The sequence below is a fragment of the Hyperolius riggenbachi genome, chromosome 11 (genome assembly GCF_040937935.1).
Source record: "Hyperolius riggenbachi isolate aHypRig1 chromosome 11, aHypRig1.pri, whole genome shotgun sequence".
NCBI classification, from domain to species: Eukaryota; Metazoa; Chordata; class Amphibia; order Anura; family Hyperoliidae; genus Hyperolius; species Hyperolius riggenbachi.
This window is the reverse complement of record NC_090656.1, coordinates 226,931,989-226,953,538: the sequence shown is the minus strand read 5'-3', so window position 1 is coordinate 226,953,538 and position 21,550 is coordinate 226,931,989. Positions and strand designations below refer to the sequence as shown.

The following is a 21,550-nucleotide window of genomic DNA, read 5'->3' as shown; positions in this document are numbered from 1 at the left end:
TGCTCAGTAGAGGTCAGGCAACAAATCAAACACGAATCATTGCGTAATTAAAATTCAACCAAATTTTTATTTAATAAGATTTACAAACATCAACAGACCTAAACGTAAAACTTTGTTCTCACGGAGACTTCTGGAACAAACAACAGAATATTTGTCTGAATCTCTCATTTATGAACGTTGGATAATGTGCAGTCACGATTACCCAGAATGCCTCAAAAGAAGGCAGGCCCAGGGGGCGGAGAAGACATGTGATTGGACGGACAGAGGCCGACGCCTCACAATCCTCATATCAATTCAAAGTTACAAAACTTCTGCAATATAAAAGCTTTTGCAAGTTTAAAGTGGACCTGAACTCAGGACTTCCTCCCTGCTCTAAAAGAAATGCAACAGCATAATAACATTTAAAGAAAAACATTTCTTTGTTACAGCTAATACAAATGCTGCAATAAATCTGCAGTGTGTCTACTTCCTGCTTTCAAGGAAGCAGACGTAGGGTTAACATCCTGTATTTACAAATTAGCTGCTCTGCCATGGTAGCCAGCTGACACAGCTGAGAGATCAAATAAAAACTTCTGATTAGTTGCAGATGAGGGGGAATTAGACAGGCTAAACTCTCTAAATACATACAGGGTGCATTTCTCGGTGTTTTCCTTCTGTCCTGTGCAAGAGTATACAGGTCCACTTTAACAAATTAACTTCTTTCTGCCCTAATTTATTCAGCCAATAAGAGTTGGGCCATAGCAGCCAAACCAAACTTTCTACTGAACTGAGTTTTGATCTGATTGGAGGCCCAGTACACACAAGCAGATATCCACGTCCAATCTGAGGCATTATGCAGGCATGGGCAAACTTGGCCCTCCAGCTGTTAAGGAACTACAAATCCCACAATGCATTTGCCTTTATGAGTCATGACTGTGACTCTCAGACTCCTGCAATGCATTGTGGGACTTGTAGTTCCTCAACAGCTGGAGGGCCACGTTTGCCCATGCCTGCATTATGGGATTGTCAGAGATGTGAATCTTCTGCAAACTGATCCGAAACGACTGACAATCGTTTTATGAGTTGTGGACTGGATTGGATGCGCTGGTAAATATCGATCAGTTGCGTGCATGTCACACTGTGTGTGAGGGCAAATGATCAATCGATATGTGACAAGGACAGCAACCAACAGAGACTTGTCTGGAACAAACACGTGATTGGTTGGAAGAGACTTTAGCCACATGTGTATGCTGATTAGCCGCTCCCCTCCAATAGATCAATAGATTATCGATTGGAAGATCAGTAATGGTGGCCACTGATCAATCTTTTTCATCCAATTTTACCAAATCTATGTAGTTTAAGGGTAAATTGGGTGAATATATTGAATGGATAATTTAGGCAGTACCTTATATTACATAGAAATGGTAAGATTGGATGAAAATGATTGGATCATTAGTGGCCACCTAAAGCCCAATCTACACGATACAATTCTTTGTACGATTCGATTACGATTCTATTTACGATCCAATTAAATACATGTCCGATCGGGATTCAATTCGATTTGCCATTGTTTTGCAATGGCAAACAAACTGAATCGAATCCTGATCGGACATGTAGGATGTAATCAAATCGTACAAAGAATCGTATCGTGTAGATTGGGCTTTAGGCCTCTTTCACAGTAGGATGTTGTGGTTTGATACGACGTTAAAGTCGCAACAAAAATTACAACGCAACGCCCCCAAAAAATCGCAACGCAACTTAATGCCCTGTTATGGTTGCATACAGTAGAGCATACAGGCAATGAAAAGTATGTCTCCAAGTCATTACTGAGCATGTGCAAACAGTCCAATGCAGCTAATATTGTGTATAATGCACTGCATGCAGCACTTTCACTTAACGTGCAGCGTTATTCACCAACGCAACGTGTGCACTGTGAACGGGGCATTGATTTTTCATTGCAGTGAGTTATTCTGCATTAAATGTCATTTAAACGTGTGACTTTAACGTCGCACTGTGAAAGAGGCCTAAAAGAAGTATTGATTAGTGGAGTGATTGGCCACAGATATCAACGTGTAGCAGGCTGTATTGCCCCATACATTAAACAATTAACCGATTTTGGCACAACATGTCGTCTTGTCCGCTGTTCATCAGCAAGGCTGCAATTTATTCACATTTCAGGATTGTTCCCTGAATACATTCAACAGAAGTCAGAATACAGAAAGCTGATCTCCCAGCCGGATAATTACCACTTTTCATTGCTATGTACCTCCCAGTAATAGAAATAAACATTAAAAGGACACCCGAGGGGAAAATAAACTAATGACATAAACAATTGTATCTATCTTCCTTCTCCTAAAAATGACTTTTTAGGATATTCCACAGTTTTATTTTATGTTTAAATCTACTTTTTAAGTTTTAACTGTTTTATTGTTTTTGCTCAATGACACATTCATTGAAGTACGCCACAGCTAAAATCTATGAACTGTTGAACTTTTTTATCTCTTTCCTGCTCTCAGAAGCCATTTTCTGCTAGGAAAGTGTTTTATAGTTGGAATTTCTTATCAGTGAGGGTCACATTGTAGTCAGGACTGAGTCAGCCAATTACATACCAGATATTTAACTCTTTCAGACAGAGAAAGAAAAAAAGGAACACAGCATAGTTATTAGTGTGCTGGGCACTGTACATACATGTCTATCTCATCATGTCACATGTCACCTCCGGTATCCTTTAATATCCACAGAGGGTCACACCCATCACCTTAAATCTCAGGTGGGAGTTCAGATCATGTGATCCCTACAGTAGCAGCATTCTTATTCCTCCTGTGATTGGTGGATGGGCACTTCTGGCTGAGATGTAGAGAGGAATAAAATACTTCATAATCCAGTAAATTCACAGTGTTGGTTCAGCCGCAGTAGAACGCATGGCGTCACTGCGATTTAGTTCATAGGAGGAGGGATGGGTAAACATCGTCCAGTTTTAGGTAATCGGGATTCCCTTACTTCGTAAATTATCCTTTATAATAAAACCCCTGCGTCCTCCTGTGTCCGTGTTTCCTGTCCTGACAGTTTGCTGTCTGTGAACCTTATTGCATTGTGGGAAATAACAGCTTTTTTCAACTGCCAAGCAACCAGTATCTCCCTCTCAGTAATGAACATTCCATACAGATGGGCAAACACTGACTAAATATAATATAATAAAACCCCTGTCCCTACGTCGTCCTGTTTCCCTCGTCGCTGTGCGTCCGTTGTGCCTAGTGGACATGTGTGGCACGTGGGCGGACTTCAGACAGCGGTGGGGGTCGCATCCATGTGTGTGTTGCGGGGGAAGGGGGGTTTGCAGCCGTGTCCTAGCGAACTTTTTTAACGGGCGCTGCTTTTTACTAGTTTATAATATTTTCGGCAGGCCCGTTCATCTCCATTTCTCGGAGGATGCGGATCACGGTTGCCATGGACGCCCTGCGGCCCGCCTGCTCGCGCCACTTCTCCAGGATTTTATAATACTGCTCCGAGAGGTTATTAGAGTTCTCCTTTATTATATACTGTATGTCGTTCTCTCGCAGGCCCAGCTGCCTCGCAAACCGCAGGAAGGAGCTCGCAGGGACGTTGTCAATGACGCAATAGAAGAAGGTCGGCCAATCTGGAGAGAGAAACAACATTATAATTAGTGGGTTCAAATTGTCCTGAGTATTCTAATGCTGCTCTCTCCTCACTGGATGCAGCAAGTGGAGAGGAGCTTCCAATCGGCTGCCCCAACATCACATCTGCATGATTCCAGCAGAGGGTACAGTGGCAGAACTAAGGAGTGTGGGGCCCCAGTGCGAGTTTTACACGGGGCCTCAAGAACTCTATTGATATGGAGCCTCAAACCTACCAAGGACAATCTGCTGTGTCAGAGAGTTGTAATCAGTGTAAGAGTTAAAGGGATCCAAGCCCTTATTTATTCAGGGGAAGGAGTGAATGTAATCAAGTATGACTTCTCTAAACTCTTTGAAGCACAGTGTTCTATCTCCCCACCCCCTGCTGATGAAAGATGTTGTTTGCTCATCGCTACTGTTAATTACAGCAGTCCTTATCTGTCTGCTGAAGCGACCAGCAAGCTGTGGAAGTATTGCAATAAAAGCCTCTAACAAACGTTTAAAGTGGACCTGAAGTCTTGCACAAGACTGAAGGAAAACATAAAGAAATACACCCTGTATGTATTTAGATAGTTTAGCCTGTAATTCCCACTCATCTGTGACTAATGACAACTGTAATTGGATCCCTCAGCTGTGTTAGCTGGCTGCCTCGGCAGAGCAGCTAATTTGTAAAGTAAGAGCTATCATTTTCTAAAACTTTACATTTGTTATTTTTGGTTAAATATATCAAGCCCGAGTACCCCCTGGAACCATTAGAAGTACCCCCTGGGGTACGCGTACCATACGTTGAGAACCTAGGCCTATGCGTTAAAGAGAAACTCCGACCAAAAATTTAACTTAATCCCAGTCAGTAGCTGATACCCCCTTTTACATGAGAAATCTATTCCTTTTCACAAACAGACCATCAGGGGGCGCTGTATGGCTGATATTGTGGTGAAACCCCTCCCACAAGTAACCCCTCCCACAAGAAAAGTACGTACTCCTGGCAGTTTCCTGTCTGTGAACCTTGCTGCATTGGGGGAAATAGCTGTTTACAGCTGTTTCCAACTACCAAAAAAACATGCAGCAGCTACATCACCTGCTAACAGTAAAATGTTCACTGGAGTTCCTCTTTAAAGGATACCAGATGTGAAGAAAGCTAGAGAAATGGGGGAAGCAGGCATATACTATCACCTGTTCTAATGCCCACTGCTCCTCCCGTTCTCTCTGCCCCCATCATACCTAAAAGCCCCCCGGGACCCTCTTCCAGGTCACCAGAGTCGGGGTTTGCTGCGCAGGTGCTGGCCAGGCTGTGCGCATCTTACAGCGTGTGCCCATGGCCAGGAGACCTCTGCGCTTGCGTATGATGTTATGGGCGGGACGCACACAGCCCGGCCAGCATCTGCGCAGTAATGTCCGACTCCGGCCACCCGGGAGAGGGTCCCGGGGGGCTTTTAGGTATGATGCGGGGGGCAGAAAGGAGAATGGGGGAGTGACAGGCTTCAGGACTGGTGATAGTTTATGTCTTCTCCCCGTTTCTCTAGCTTTCTTCGAATCTGGTATCCTTTAAGGAGAATAGTTTGAACAAGTAAAAAAAAAAACAAAAAACATTTTTTCAATAAGAAGGAAAAATGTTTTTTAAGCTGTCATTCTTCTGAGCAGATCACAATCATCACTAGAAACTGGTGTGTACAGTACGATACGTCTGTGTGTGAACAGTGTGTGTGTCTGTAATGTGTGTGCAGTAAGTGTGTGTATGATGTGTGCATGTGAGTGCACAATGTATATGTATCGTGTGTGTGTGTGTGTGTGTGTCTGTAATGTGTGTGCAGTGAGTGTGTGTATAGTGTATTTGTGTGTGTATATAGTGTGTGTATAATGTGTGCACAGTGTGTGTGTGTGTGTGTGTGCACAGTGTGTGTGTGCACAGTGTGTGTGTGTGTGTGTGTGCACAGTGTGTGTGTGTGTGCACAGTGTGTGTGTGTGTGTGTGTGTGTGTGTGTGTGTGTGTGTGTGTGTGCACAGTGTGTGTGTGTGTGTGTGCACAGTGAGTGTGTGTGTGTGTGTGTGTGTGTGTGTGCGTGTGTGTGTGCACAGTGTGTGTGTGTGTGTGCACAGTGTGTGTGTGTGTGTGCACAGTGTGTGTGTGTGTGTGTGCACAGTGTGTGTGTGTGCACAGTGTGTCAGTGTGTGTGTGTGTGTGTGTGTGTGTGTGTGTGTGTGTGTGCACAGTGTGTGTGTGTGTGTGTAAGGGGGGGGGGGCAGAAATGGGGGGGAGGGAGGGGGGGGGGAGTGGCTGGTGGAATAAACCTACCTAGACTGCACCTCCTCCAAAAAGGGTACATAATCAAGGAATTGGAAATATACTGCCCACAAAAATAAAGGGACTGGGAAATAACTTACCCCACCCTGGAAGGCTCCTCCTTCGCCCCCTTCATCGGCGTCGGAATCTCGGCCATTGTCTGGAATAGCCTGAAGACGTTCTCCGCAGGAAGCTTCCACCACCTCAACCCCATTCTCACCAGACTCCGCTTCATCCTTAGTGTCCTAACACAGAAGGGGGAGCAAGTACGAGATTCAGTCACATAGCAAAACCTGATTAGAGTTAAAGAGACTCTGAAGTCGTCTAAAATTGCACTTTTTATTTAACGGTTGTCTTCAGCATTATAACACAAGCTAAAACGCTGTATCCCTGCGACAGATCGCTACATTTAAACCCCCCAAATAACGGGGCAAAACTGCGCACTGCACGGCTGGCAATTATGGTTTCTGTTTATTGACCTGGTGAAGCGGGCTGTGTCCCGTGAAACGCGTTGTCTACAGTTTAAACCACTTTATTTTAATAAAGGCTCCTTTTTCCACCTATATGAGTCTTCTGAGGTAAGATACCTCTTTTTATTTGTATTTTTAGTTTTGAGTTTAATTCTCTGCTAATGGCTTGTCAATAAGATTAAGGGCGCCTCCACCAATTGCCTCCGTTTCTATGAGGAAACACTCCCCATATATAGCCCAGGGGATTTGGGGGGTTTAAATGTAGTGATCTGCATTTTAGCTTGTGTTAGACAACTAAAATAAAAATAATAAAATAAAAATAATAAAAAGTGAAATTTTAGGAGACTTCAGAGTCTCTTTAAATAAAAACCCTAAAAGCTGTTTAAAAAAATGGGAGTGTGAGTTTTAGTTACCTCCCATCGTACGACACCCCACCAGAGAAGCAGAGGAAATATTTATCATGTATTTTGCCCACTGTACAACACCTTTCATAGGCAAATGTCTCCCTTCTTCAGGTCTTTCTGTGATAACGGTTAGCCATATTATTGAGTGTCAGGAGCTGTGCAATGCCCTGCTACACCTAGTGGTGGCAGCATAAGCCAGGGCTGAAATGCACTTCGCCTGTCCACCAGCAGGTGGACCTCTGCAAACCTTAAAGTGTACCTGAGACGACAAAAAATTAAATTAAAAATTATGTGTACTTGGGGCTATTTTCAGTCCTTTTCAGGCCTTGTTATGGGGCCCAGTAATTTCGCCAGTCAGCACAAGCGTAGTCCAGCTGCATGCTCCCCCGTCGCACCCCCTAGGCCAGGAGCGCTCTGAGCCCGCGCATGCCCAGTACGCCCCGATTCGTGGAGTTAATGGGGCATCTAGCAGAGGATCTAGGCAGCGGAGGAGGATGACGAGGAACCAATTAACTCGAAGGCGAGGAAGCCCCAGGTATGTATATTTATTTCTTATTTTTGTCCGTCTCATGATTACTTTAAAGTGTACTGAAGATGAGAAGCATCCCTCGCCATCTCCCTGGGTGACTCCTATCACCCGCAATTATCCCCAAAAGCCTGACCGAGTTATGCTCCATCGCACATGCGCGGCCCGGCCAGTATTACGCAGGCACAGATCGCTCCCAGGCATGGGAGCACGGCGATGGAGTGACTCGGCCAGGCTTTCGGGGACAATTGCTGGTGACAGGAGTTACCCAGGGAGACAGCGATGGACGAGCAGCCTTAATGGGGCTCAAAGAGGTTCTGTGGATAGTTTGTAAAAACAAAAACTGTCACTTACCTGGGGCTTCTACCTGCCCCCTGCAGCTGTCCTGTTCCGCCCTCTACGATCCTCCGTTCCCCGCTGCTGGTCACGGTCCAATTATTCGTCTAACGAGAGGAATGCAACTGCGCCTGTGCGGCCTTGCTCGCATTTCCGGGAGTTTACTGCACAGGCGCAGTATGAGAAAACTTCGTATGGTGCCTTGGCAGTAAGCTCCCGGAGACGCAAGTGGGAGCTAGGACGTGCACGGCCACACAGGCGCAGCTGCGTTCGTCTGGTCAGACAAATAATTGGACCGGGACAGGCAGCAGGAACGGAGGATTGTAGAGGATGGCGCAGGATGGGACAACGGCAGAGGGCCAGTAGAAGCCCCAGGTAAGTGTCAGTTTTTGTTTTTAGAAAAAATCTACAGAAGCCCTTTAAGGAAGCCCCAGGTAAGAATGGAATCTGAGACGCTTCTCATCTCAGGTTCACGTTAAGATTACCTGTAGTTTCTTGTTTCACCCTTAGGTGGCGTGCAGAACACAGGTGAGAGCTATGTGCTTGTACTATAATGAGGAGATTAAAAAAACAGGGCTCTCTAATGATCTCCAGAGTATGGTGAGCATTATTTGGAGGGGCAGAGGCAGTGGTGTAACTAGAACTCATTGGGCCCCTCTGAAAAACTTTGGATGGGGCCCCCCCCTTGATCCTACTGAACACTGAATAGGGACTGTCTGCAAATCTGTCTGCAAAACTTTGTATGATCCATTATCAGTGGCTGAGCAGATGCAGTCATTAGAAAAATTATGTAGAGAGCAGATTTTTTTTTTTTCCATACCCTTAGTTCCTTAATAGTCCTTAGTCTCTAAGGACAGGGAAAATAAACTCCTCCCCTGCAGCTTCTGGGCCCCCCTGCAGCTGCATCCCTTGCAGGGTCTATTGTTACGCCCCTGGGCAGAGGGACCCCCAATATGTGATTTATAACCTTCCCTTATCAGTAGCCACGCCCACTTTACGTATTTTTATTAAAATTAATTAATTCAAGCATGTTTGCGTTTCCGAAACACTCTTCACCTTTCTACCCCAAGATGACCCCTGATGAAGCTTGTGAGCATCTTTACAACACACAGTCATGGGACCAGGTGCCTATAGGAAGCCCATATATGTGACCCATAAACACAAGCAGAACATACATGACACATAACACCACGGGTGTCAAACTCATGGCACACGGGCTGAATGTGGCCCTCCTTGCCATTTTATGTGGCTCCCCAAGAGCTTTAAATATAAGTGATAAAAGAACAGTAACCACAGGAGAACACCGATGACAATGTTTCTAGTTTACACAGTCAGTGTGAGCCGGGGTGCAGCACTGCCCAGCCGTCTCTGGCTGTAAACGTGATGGTCCAGGCCACTAAACTCTATAAAGTAAAAGTGATATGCCATCTATAGACTTAGAGCAGGTGTGTCAATTCCAAATACAAAGTGGGCCGAAACTGAGCTCTGAGACCAAGTCGCGGGCCCACCTCAATGTCTGGTGGCCACCTCTTTCCCTTATAAAGTTCCCTGGTGTCTGATGGCCCCCCTCCAACCCCTATACAGTTCCCTGATATTAATGGTCCTCCCTCCCTCATCTGTACAGTTCCCTGATGTTTTAGTAGTCCTCCCTCTCCTATACAGTTTCCTGGTATCCAGTGCTTTCCCCCTATTAGGATTATTATATGACTACGATGGCGATCTAGGGCTTACCCTCCAATACAGCTTCCCTGGTGGTCTAGAGTGGGCCAAACATAATGTAAAGTGGGGAAACCACCTGAGGGCCAAATATGATCACTCTGAGGGCCAGATATGGCCCACAGGCCGGAGTCCAACATGTATGACTTAGAGAAAAAGAAAACTTCTTACATCTTAAGCCTGTAGGAGGCGCTGTTGCTCCTGAACCAGCACCCTCGGCGCTGCATCGGCTCTGTCAAAATGTGGAGTGTATTGCTGGGAAGGGTTGGCGGTCGGGGGGAACTCTGTTCAGAAGATAGCCGAGATATTATAATGTCATATTAGAATTGACCACTATTAGGGAGGTTTCGGTGAAGCGATCAGCAGAGCTTGTCTGACTGTTCTTCTGTTTCCTCTTTCCTGCAGAGAGAGAGAGAGAGAGAGAGAGAGAGAGAGAGAGAGAGAGAGAGAGAAACACTCAGATTTATCGTCATCAGTCAGTATGTGATAAGTCTGCCAGCCAGGGGCGTCTCACCCACCAGGCAAGTATAGGCGGTTGCCTGGGGCGCCATGAGGTGGTGAGGCGCATTCCCCCGCCGCTGCTACCGTGACCATGTTTTTGGTTTTTTTTTATATATTATCTCCCGACTCAGTCCCCAGTGCTCGGCACGCTACCATGTGCTCAGCAGTGCCTCCACCTCCACTTCTCCGCAGCCAATAGAGCAATCAATACTGCTCTTCTCTGCCAGGCTCCTTCTTTAAAGCCGTGCCCCTTCTTCTCAGTAGCCACACAGGTAAAGTGTTTACCTCGTGTTGCCCAGCCTTTAACTCCGCCCCACGCCAGTCAAACCAGGAGCCAGCGGCCAGCCAGCTTATGCCCCCGACAGTCTGACCCCCCACCTGTGTCACTGGCTGCACACAGACACTGGAGTGAGACAGCCAGGGGACAGATGCAGTTACAGAGAGAAGAATGTGATGTGTCCGTGTTGGAGCCCAGCTCCCGCACAAGACAGCAACACAGCCCCAGAGAAGGGAAGTTTCTGCTTCAGAGTAGTGATGGGAATTCCGGCTCTTTTCAGAGAATCGACTCTTACTCTTCTGAATCGGCTTCCTTTAAAGAGCCGGCTCTTAAGGCTCTGAATCGGCTCTTCATTAAATATCACTAAACACCACTCAGAATCGGAGTAAAAGCCCCACCCCCGTGTCTATATGACAATTTCAGACTGCTTCTCTGACTGGGTCAATCCCTCCTGCTACTGCTCTGCTCCGCCCCATACACTCCTACAAGCTGCAAGAGGAGGACTACATCTCCCAACATGCCTCAGCGCCCTTTATTGCAGAGCAAAGCAGAGCTCTGTGGGGTGGATGAGGCATCGGCTCTTTCAAAACTGAGAACCGGCTTATCGTTCGCAGCAAAGAGCCGGCTCTTAGAGCCGGCTCGTTCGCGAACGACCCATCACTACTCCAGAGATGATAAGCTGCATGCACAGGCAGAAGAGAAGGTATGCAGGCAGGCTGCTAAGAACACTTCCTGTCCTGTGTGCAGACTCCCAGTACTGTTATAATTGCTAGAATGTGCCCTGCTCTTTTGATACTAGAGTTTTCTTTGAAAGCTGGTTAGGCTGTAGGCTGGTAAAGCTGTAAACCTGTGCTTTAGTGCTGTGCTGTCTCTCCCTCTCCCCTCTCTGTTCCTCTGCCCCCTCTTCCATCTTATGCTGTCTCTACCCCTCTCTGTTCCTCTGCACTCTCTTCCATCTTATGCTGTCTCTACCCCTCTCTGTTCCTCTGCACTCTCTTCCATCTTATGCTGTCTCTACCCCTCTCTGTTCCTCTGCACTCTCTTCCATCTTATGCTGTCTCTCCCTCTCCCCTCTGTTCCTCTGCACTCTCTTCCATCTTATGCTGTCTATCCCTCCCCCCTCTCTGTTCCTCTACCCCCCTCTTACATCTTATGCTGCCTCTCCCTCTCTACTCTTTCCCTCTGCTCGGATTACGTGTATTTTCTGGTGAAACGCTTCCACATTACGATTATTTTCTGACAACGCTGCCCCATTACGATTATTTTCTGGTGAAACGCTTACGCTGCTGCCCTATGATTAATTTCTGGTGAAATGCTGCTGCAATAAGTGTATTTTCTGGTGAAACGCTGCCACCTTACGAATATTTTCCGGTTAACTGCTGCTGCAATAAGTGTATTTTCTGGTAAAACACTGCCACATTACGATTATTTTCTGGTGAATTACGATTCTGAATTACGATAATTACTATTATTTTCTGATGAAACATTGCCGCATTATGATCATTTTCTGGTGAAACGATGCTGCATTATGATTATTTTCCTGGGGGGGAGGGGCTTGGGGGGGGGGGGGGGGGGGCGCCACAGGTTTTCTTGCCTGGAGTGACAAAATGACTAGAGGCACCCCTGCTGCCAGCAGTATCATACCGAAATCTGGCCAGACGGTGAATTCCGATAACAGATCTGACTGCTCTCATTACACACTACACAAATGGTCAATGACATGTAAATAAATCCAACGTTATGTAGAATGATGCTATTTTTTATGCCAACATATGCAATTTGGTCCTCACAGCCTCATGTGTGAAGTGACACCCAGCATTCTTCTATTTGCTGAGAATTGTCCTGGGATTATACGGAATGTGCTGCTATTAGGAGGCAAGAGTACTTATTTCACACTGCAAACTAGCAGTAGTGTTGCGGTGCACCCGCCGCATCACCAAAAACAGGCCTTCAGGGAACACTGCGTTAGTACACGGTGTTCCGTGTCTGCTAACCTTCCAAGCAGGAAGTGACTGCAAGCAGGAAGTGACACGTGCGCTGCAATCACTTCCTGCTTCGGGTATGCAGAAGAGCACGGAAGCGTATTGTAAAAATACGCTTCCACGCACGCGTGCCACGAAATCACAACGCCAACTTTTTTTTAAAAAAACCTGTGTCGGCCAAAGACTAACATGACTTCCGGGCCAAGACATGTCGCCGTGGGTCCTGCACGGTAACTTAGTTCTGCGCTGCGTTCTACTACCAACCTGGGTCATATTGTGCAATAGTGAGGATTTCTGGAATCCATTTTTTTGTTATTATCAAATTGATTTCAGCATATAAATATTGCAAAAAAACACACATGAATGTTTGATCAAAACAGAATACAAAACTCACAAATGCAGAATTGAGGATGTAGAAAATTGTATGCTTTTTCTGCAAGGACAAGTGTGCACGGAAGAAATAGTTATTTCTTACCTTGTTCTCGATTGTACCGTCGCCAGACCACAAGTGAAACGGCGATGACAAGTCATGAGATGACAAAAACAACGATAAACTCCACCAAAAAGGCACTGCCTGGAAAAAATAAGAGAAATATGTATCATATTGCTACATGGTGATGCGCTGCCACCCACACCGCATATATACTGTATTATTGCACCTCTCACATCTGGGCATTATTTTGTTGGGGAAGGGGGCTGGTACCTCTGTTGGACCGATATTGCCATCTGAATCCCTAAATCTTATTACTGCCCCTAACTAGTGGTGCTTGTAATGGCCGTTTATGACTTCGGGTAAACTTCTCATAATTTCAATTAAGATCATAATCGGAATTATGAGTAGAATCACAATGATGCTTCGATTCCGATCATAATTACAGCCATCATTTTGACTTTGACTATATATAGATAGATTTTTGGACTATAAGATACTTTAGAATATAAGCCGCACCTGGGTTTAGAGGGAAGGAACCGGGGGAAAAAATATATACTAAACCTGGTGCATCCATGTTCCATGGGCTTCTTGTAGATCCCCCCCCCCCCCCCCAAATTATTGTGCCCTCCTCCTGTCCACTATTGTGTCCTTTGTCCCCCTTAGAGTTGTCCTCCTGTTCCCCTAATGTCCCCCTTTGTGTCCTCATAATGCCCCCCTTAGTGTCCTCCTCCTGTTCCCCTTTATGTCCTCCTTCCTGTCTCCCTTTGTGTCCTCCTGATGTCCCCCTTGGTGGCCACCTATCCCCTTGCACTGTCCCTCTGGGAGTCCGTGGCGATCAGCAGCTTGTCTTTCTCACTCCTTCCCCCTAGTTCCGGCACTTCTTGGTCGCGACAGTTCACACTCGACCGGTGTGGTGAAATGTTTTGCAACTTTATCAGATTTTGCAACTGGTTGCACTTATTTATAGGTATAGCTATCAGAAAGTGCAACCTAGCCACCAGGGCTGTGGAGTCGGAGTCGTGGAGTCGGGCAATTTTGGGTGCCTGGAGTCGGAGTCGGAAAAAAATGCACCGACTCCGACTCCTAATGAATTTGTAACTGTAATTAAAATAGAAAATATGACAAAATGTTCTATTTCTCCGATAATAGTCATTAAAAATAATGTATATATACAGCATATATACAGTAATAGCTGTGCTTAGTCCACAAAAATGAAATAAACCAATCAAAATTAGTTACTTGTGCTGCTTCAATAAAGCAGTCCCTGTATTTTTAAAGTCAGATATACATATCTGATTGTGACTGTATATATGATGTGTACACAGGAATCTCTTATATACACTAAATAACATCTATACTGTAAGTATAAAGCCTGATGTGTAGCTGTGTCACTAACAGAGATGGTCAATGAGATGGAAATAATTCTGCATTGATGCTGATTTATGCAAATGTATGCACTCCCTTTGCTGATGAAATCAAATAATTTGATATGTTATTAAAATTTGGTTTGGTGACTACAAATTAAAGGGAAACTGAGACGGATGAAAAGTAAAGTTTTATACATACCTGGGGCTTCCTCCAGCCCCCTTCAGGCTAATCAGTCCCTCACTGTCTTCCACCACCCGGATCTTCTGCTATGAGTCCTGGTAATTCAGCCAGTCAGCACTGTCCGGCCGCATGCCGCTCCCACAGCCAGGAACATTCTACACCTGCGCAATAGTGCTGCACAGGTGTAGTATGCTCCTGGCGGCGGAGTGTGTGCATGCGCACTACGCTTGACTGGCTCAAGTACCTGGACTCATAGCAGAAGATCCAGGTGGTGGAGGAGGACAACGAGGGACTGATTATCCTGAAGGCGGCTGGAGGAAGCCCCAGGTATGTATAAAACTTTAATTTCATCTGTCTCAGGTTTACTTTGTTACACAGTAGTACTATACTCTACATATGCACTCCCCACAGAGCTGCAGGGAATCCACTGAGAATGCTGTGCACATTGAACACAGATGTGTTGTCTGTTTACAATCTCCTCATTCCCCTGCAGAGTACCTGCACATCATTCTTACATGCACCCACACTTACATTGCCTAGGGCCTGATAGATGTTCTTTGTTCCGGTTTGTACCTTTTACAAGTACTCTTACCAAGGACTAGTTTTAGTCTAAAGGGAATAAATATAGTAGTCTACATATCCTTCTCACTTCAGTTGTCTTGTATAATTCCTAAGCGTTGGCAGTTAAGAGACGAATTTCACGTTACATACTTTTAATCAACAAAATTGTAATATGCAAATTAGAGGAGTCGGAGTCGTGGAGTCGGTGGAATCCTAAACTGAGGAGTCGGAGTCGGTGGATTTTTGGACCGACTCCACAGCCCTGCTAGCCACTGACTTTAACCTATCTGTATCAGAAAATGCAACCCAACCAAACCCTATTCTCACACAGAACCCTCCTCTCTTGCTCAACTAATAACCCCCCCTGGAGGGAACAATCCCCCCTCTCGCTCAACTAATAACCCCCCCCCCCCCCCCCTGGAGGGAACAATCCCCCTTCTAGCTCAACTAATAACCCCCCCTGGAGGAAACAATCCCCCTTCTAGCTCAATGGGATCTGAAAAATTACAGGCGTGTTAACAGAGAGGAGCCACGCCTACACAGTCCTACACTGTCCTCTATGGCAAGTTGCAAAATATGATGGGTAGCAAAATTTTTCACTACACCGGCTCTAGAGAGAAGGAGGGAGAGAGAGGAGCAGCTGATTGCCGCGGGCTCCAAAGATCAGGTGAGGGATACCTGTGGCTGCCACCACTACTTACATTGACAGAGGGGAAGCTGAGCAGGACATTGGGGACACGCAGGACAACACCGAGGACATGGAGGGAGCAGCAGCTGATCGCCACGGGCTCCCAGGATCAGGTGAGGGATACCCGTGGCTGCCGCCGCTACTTACATTGGCAGAGGGGGAGCTGTGCAGGACACAAGGGAAAAGCAGGACGACGCCGAGGACATGGAGGGGGACAGCAGCTGATCGCCGCAGGCTCCCAGGATGAGGGGTGTACATTTATACTGGGGCATGGTGCAGGAGGACACCTGTGAGTGCAGGGAGTCCCTGATATTGCGGTGGGTCATCGGTTTGCATCAGCGGACAATAGTATGTCGGGGACTCCCTGTATTCAAACTATAAGACACACTTTTGGGGGAGAAAAAGAGTGTCTTGTAATCCAAAAAAATATGGTGTGTGCGTGTCCATCTATATTATACATTAGAGAAAGGGGAGACCAGCACCCAATGGGGAGAGGATGTGGAGTAGGCCGTTACCGCGTACGATACATATCCGGGGGCACAGTAATGCAGTTAGTAAAATATCGTTATGAAATACCAATATTTTACTATAAAATGTAAAATATCAATATTAAAAAACGGTCTCCCCCGCAGCAGAGCTCAGGCAGCCGCCTCCATCCGTCCCTCTGTCAGGTGGGCTCCTCAGCAGCAGCGGCAGACAGGCGGTCTCATCCTCCCTCTTCCTGTCTATATCAACCCCGTGAGCCGGACAGATGGAGGCGGCTGCCTGAGGTTGCGGGGACAGACTCTGCGGGGGAAAGGGGGAGCTCCGGGCAAGTGAGAGAGGCACGGGGGAAGCAAAGCAGGTAAAAAGGTTGTATGCAGCAAGTGGACCTCGCCAATACAATAGCAGCCCAAATTTCCATTCTGGTGCCCAAAGATTTTGGATTGGTGCCTATGGTGGCGCCCAATTAGTCCATTTGCCGCATGTGCCTGCTCCGTACACTCCAGGGTCATAAGAAAATAGAGAAGGAGTCTGCAGCACCACATCTGTAATTAAAGCTCTTTATTGTAATAAAATAGATAAGATTGCCATACCAAACTGTCCTTTCTCAAGCTGTGTTGGCTCTCTCTTAAACTATTGGCTCTCTCCTAGAAAGTTGGCTCTCTCCTAGAGAGCCCAAAAAGTTTGAGAAAGGACAGTTTGTCCGAATCAGCGTCTGTCGCTGTATATGGCAATCTTATCTATTTTATTACAATAAAGAGCTTTAATTACAGATGTGGTGCTGCGGATTCCTTCGCTATTATATTACACATTATATGTATTTTCATATACATTGCCACAACTGAATTTTCTTTTCTACTAATTCATGATACATTGTATATATGGATTTTTTTTCAAATATGTGTGCAGTACAGTATATACAGTATAAATGCTCAGGGCACCCACTTGATCACGGCAAACTGTTCTTCTCTTCGCATGTAAAGTTGGCATGAGCACACCCACTTCTTGATCACGATGACTACGTTTTATTCTTCTTCTCTTTGACATGTAACGTAGGCATGAGGGTATTTGATTCTTGATAACATGGTAGACGAATAGGACGTGGAACATGGTGATAGCCGGTGGGACCAAAGCATGAATGAAATTACATTATGACTGCAGCAGCAGCAAGAGTTGGTGGCAGCATAGTAGGCCGTGGAACCTGGCAGTGGGACCACAGTAGTATTTACATAAACTTATATCCTCAGTAGCAAGAGGAGGTTCTAGGTCTTTGCCAGCCATAACTTGGACAGCACACACAGTCTTCAACCCAGACACTCTCAACATGACAGCAGGTTTAACATTTTGGGGGGGGGGGGACAAGTCAGGTAGGCAGACACCTGGCCAGCAGCAGGTTCCAGGCAGTGGTCGTGAAGCCACAGTTGGACCCTCGCCATAACTTGGACCACACAGTTTTTAACCCGGATACCATCAGCATGTCAGCAGGTTAACAAAAGTGTGGTGACTAGTCAGGTGTAATTAATCAAATAAATATCTGTGGGTGAATGAGGTAGAGGCAGGGATCCCAGTTCAAGTCCTCCTCTCATCAACAGTGATGGGCTCACGGGTAATTACGAGTGTCTAAGCACTCAAATTCGTGATTTAAATGAGCCTTAACTACCTCAGGTGTGCGGTGGGGAAATAAGGAAGAAGTGCGCGGTAGTGAGGTTTGCAACGCGTCCAACGCATGCAAGTTATTTGGAGTGCACGACATACCAAGGACTTATGGGTAAATAACCCCTTATTATTGTCGCACACCAGAGGTAATTAAGACTCATTTAAATCACAAATTCAAGTGCTTAGACATTTGTAATTACTCGTGAGCCCATGCCTGCTCTTCAACAGTGGGGGCCAGGAAATCTCCTTCAACCCAAGCCTGGTTTATTTTCATGAACGTCAGTCTCTCCACCGACTCGATGGACAGACTGGAGCGCTTCTCGGTCACCACGCCACCAGCTGCACTGAAGCACCTCTCTGACAGCACGCTGGAAGGGGGGCAGGAGAGGACTTCTAGTGCATACTGGGCAAGCTCTCTCCAGGTGTCCAGTCTTTTCACCCAGTACTCCATGGGGTCCTCCATACTCATGCTGTCATAGGCACTGAGGGACCCCATGTATTCAGCCACCATGCGGGTCATCCGGCGTTGAGTGGAGGAGGCTGCAGGCAACCCCCCTCTGGACTGCTCCGGCTTATACAGTGCCCTTGTGAGACCCAGCAGATCTCCTGGACGTCTGGTGCTGTGGGCCGTAGGCACCTGCTGAACAGGGTCATGTGGGGTGGAAGGCTGGGGGAAGGCTTCCTCCAGTCGGCGAATAAGAGCCTCCTGCAATTCCCTGGTTCGCACCTCCTGCTGTATGCAAGGCACAAACTCCCCCAGCTTTCCCTTTATTCGAGGGTCCAGAATGAGGGCAACCCACAAATCCTCCCTTGCCTTCATCTCAACCACCCAGGGGTCCCCGCGGAGGCATTGCAACATGTGAGCGGCCATAGGAAAAAGGTGCGCCCGCTGAACATCTTCAAGGCTGGAGAAGACACACTCATCCTCTGATTGCCGCTGACTCTCCAGATCACCCCAACCCCGGACTAGTGAAGCTGCACTCTCATGCTCCCCCTCTGCAGCAAGGTCTGGCACCTCCAACCTATCCTCCACCACCTGCATCTCCTCCTCAGAGGGGGTCTGCACTGTCTGCTGATCCAGCTCTTCCAGGGCTTCTGCTCCCTGGTCGAGCAGATCAGACAGTGCCCTGTCCAGCAAGAAAATCATAGGCAGCCAGGCGCAGATGGAAGCCTTTTCCTGGCTTAACAGGTTGATTCCCTGTTGGAATGGAGCCAACACCAGGCAGACCTGCTGCATCTGCTCCCACTCCCCAGAAGTCACCACACTCAGTGTTGTGACGCCGGTGATGTTCTGCTCCAGAAGGTAGCGGGACACGGCGCTCCTGTGCTGGCACAATCGCTCTAACATTGCCAGGGTGGAATTCCAGCGTGTTGGGCAATCAGCCACGAGCCTGTGGGGTTGTAGGCCCTGTTGCTGCTGCAGGTCAGACAGCAATGCGGTAGCAATGGGTGAGCAGTGGAAATGGGCCACAACTGTGCGTGCCCTTTTCAGCACATCGTCCATCCCCGGGTAGGTCCGCAAGAACCTCTGCACCACAAGGTTCAGGACTTGTGCCAGACAGGGCACATGGCTCAGGTCTCCAGCACGGAGAGCATCTAGCAGGTTTGCGCTGTTGTCGCAAATCACCTGCCCTATGCGGAGGCCTCTGGGGGTCAGCCACCTCTGTTCCTGCTCCCGGAGGGCTGCCAGGACGTTTTCAGCCATTGGCCTCTCTGTCCCCAGGGTCACCAACTGCAGCAGTGCTTGGCAGTGGCGGTGCTCCACACTGCTGCTGAGGTGGGCATGCTTGTGGGGTGAACCCGCATTTGCGGAGGGATCAGGATCATAGAGGACTGCGGCTCTATTTCCCCTGACCCCACGGGGTGGCACCACCAGCTGTGCTGCTGCTACGCCAGTTGCTGCTGAGGCCTCACCCCCTTCCACAATGGTGACCCAGTGGCAGGTGAAGGACAGGTAGCGCTCCTGTCCATAGCGGCTGCTCCAGGAGTCCATAGTCAGATGGACCCGGTCGCCCACAGAGTGATCGAGCGCATGAGTTACATTCTGCACTGCAAACTCATGCAGTGCTGGGATTGCCATCTTGGAGAAGTAGTGGCGGCTAGGGATGCACCACTCTGGAATCCCATACTGCAGCAACTCGTGCATGTCTGTCCCCTTCTCCACAAGTGAATACGGCAGGAGCTGGGAGCTCATTGCACGGGCCAGCATGCCGTTCAGCTTGCGAATGTGCCTGTCGCTTTGAGGCAGAGCCTCGGTCGCAGGAAAGGTGTCCTGAATCAAGGTCCGCCGCTGCACTGAACAGGAAGCTGTGGAGGGTGCCGAGGATGCCCCTGAGGACTGGCTGGTGTCATCAGCCTCCATTTTCAGGGCAACTGTGGAGGGAACACTGGAGGGTTGGCTGCGTTTCCTCGTTCCGGGCGCATGCGCAAGATGATAGGATGCTTCAGCAGAAGCCGGCACGGCAGTGGTGCTGCTCTCTACGCTCTGCTTGCACTTCTCAAACTCCCACCTGTGGTGGTTCTTCAAGTGGGAATGGAGACCTCCAGTTCCCAGCTTGGAAGCCACTTTCCCTCTCCGCACCTGCGCGTGGCAGAGCGTGCATATGGCGACGCACTCGTCCTTGGCAGACTGGCAAAAAAACTGCCACACGGGCGCGGTGAACAACCCCTTACGGCTTGAAGGCAGTGTAGCTCTCACTCTAGTTAGGTGGTGGGTGATGGTTTCAGCATAGGGCTGTGGCTGCTGGCTTCCATATACACTGGTGGCCCAGCCACTGGCTGCCATGTGTGTGAACTGCCCCGCCCTCTCCTGTATTGGTTCCTCAGCCCCCTCCTCCAATTTGACATCTGAGGCATGCGGCACAAAAGCAGCAAAGACCCCGTCCATCATGTTTGCAGCAGGACTGCCCCGGGTTGGGTGGTCTGTCCCTTGTAGTGATTGCAGCCTATGCATCGGCCTCTACATCAGAGCTCTGCACGGAATCCCGGGCAGCAGCACATCCGCACACACACAGGAAGGGCCCCGCCCATCAGCAGGCTGACTACCAAGCGCCTGTTTCCCAGTGTGTTATAGAACCCTGTATGTTTCAGTCAGGCACTCCATAGCCAGCCTGCTGAGGATAGAGGGGTCCTTCCTGGATTCAGTGTACACAGTGAGTGCAGAGAGCTCTGATGAATGATGATAAGCACCACTGACTGTGCAGTATGCACACATTGTTGTGCTGCTCAAAGGAGGGGGGAAGGTCGTTACAAATAGTAACCATTCTGCCTCTTGCACGCCATGTGCTCTAGATAGAGAGAATGTGTATGCATAGCCTGTGCCCTGCAGCTGTGTCTCCAGTCTCTGAAGCTCTCTATCTCATGCAGGCGGTGGATTGCCCTCCAGTGCAGACTGATCAGCTGTGTCCTGCATGTCATTCCTTGTGCTTTGCCTGCATAGCTGTGTCCTGCTGCTATTAGTGTGTAGTGTGTCCTGCTGCTAATGTAGCCTGCCGTGCATCTGGCCAGTGCCACTTTGCATCACTCTTTGTCTGTAGTCTGGCCATTTACACACTAGTAGTAGCAGCAGGACACAGTAGAAATGGGAAGTCCGGATCTTTTCAAGGATTCAGATCATTCGAATTGGATCATTGAAAAGATCCGGATCTTTAGCCCTGTCTACACGAGGAGATCCGGCGGCTGATCACCTTTTCCGCATCTCCGTGCGTACCCGCCGCATCCCCGCTAGCCCGCGCGTGCGTCAGATTCTATCCACCCGCGCCGCTTATCTTCCGCTCGATTCCCTGCCATTGTCCCCTCGTGGGGAACGAGCAGGGAATTGGCGGCGGCAAAATCCGACCTGACGGATCTTATCAATCGAGCCGCTGATGCGGCTCGATTAATAAGGAACATCGCTCTGTGTAGACTGAGCTTAAGATCCGAATCTTTGAATCATTTTACTAGGGAAGCAGACTGGGGGTGAAATGACTAGCAGTACAGGACTTTCCCTGCACTGTACATTCTGTTCAAGCCTGGCTGCTAGTATAGCAAGCTATGTGTCAACTTCAGTGATATATTTTACTTTTAGTTCTGTTT

The 21,550-nt window shown here is 47.9% G+C and overlaps 1 protein-coding gene across 2 annotated transcripts; it reads right to left on the bottom strand.

Moving 5' to 3' along the window:
• Positions 1 to 47: 47 nt before the first annotated feature.
• Positions 48 to 20,497, bottom strand: LOC137538945 (zinc finger BED domain-containing protein 4-like). 2 transcript variants are annotated; one of them, XM_068261386.1, is made up of 5 exons: positions 16,766 to 20,497; positions 12,583 to 12,681; positions 9,519 to 9,746; positions 5,997 to 6,140; positions 48 to 3,616 (listed from the first exon to the last, which is right to left on the bottom strand). In XM_068261386.1, exon 1 carries the CDS (start codon positions 20,427 to 20,429, stop codon positions 17,673 to 17,675), a length of 2,757 nt encoding a protein of 918 aa, XP_068117487.1. In that variant the 5' UTR covers positions 20,430 to 20,497; the 3' UTR covers positions 48 to 3,616; positions 5,997 to 6,140; positions 9,519 to 9,746; positions 12,583 to 12,681; positions 16,766 to 17,672. The 2 variants fall into 2 exon arrangements, with proteins under 2 accessions (XP_068117487.1, XP_068117488.1); XM_068261387.1 differs by lacking the exon at positions 5,997 to 6,140.
• Positions 20,498 to 21,550: the final 1,053 nt, after the last annotated feature.

Bases quoted from the DNA above. Each gene is read 5' to 3' on its own strand.
- LOC137538945 (XM_068261386.1), bottom strand. From the start codon at position 20,429: ATGCATAGGCTGCAATCACTACAAGGGACAGACCACCCAACCCGGGGC.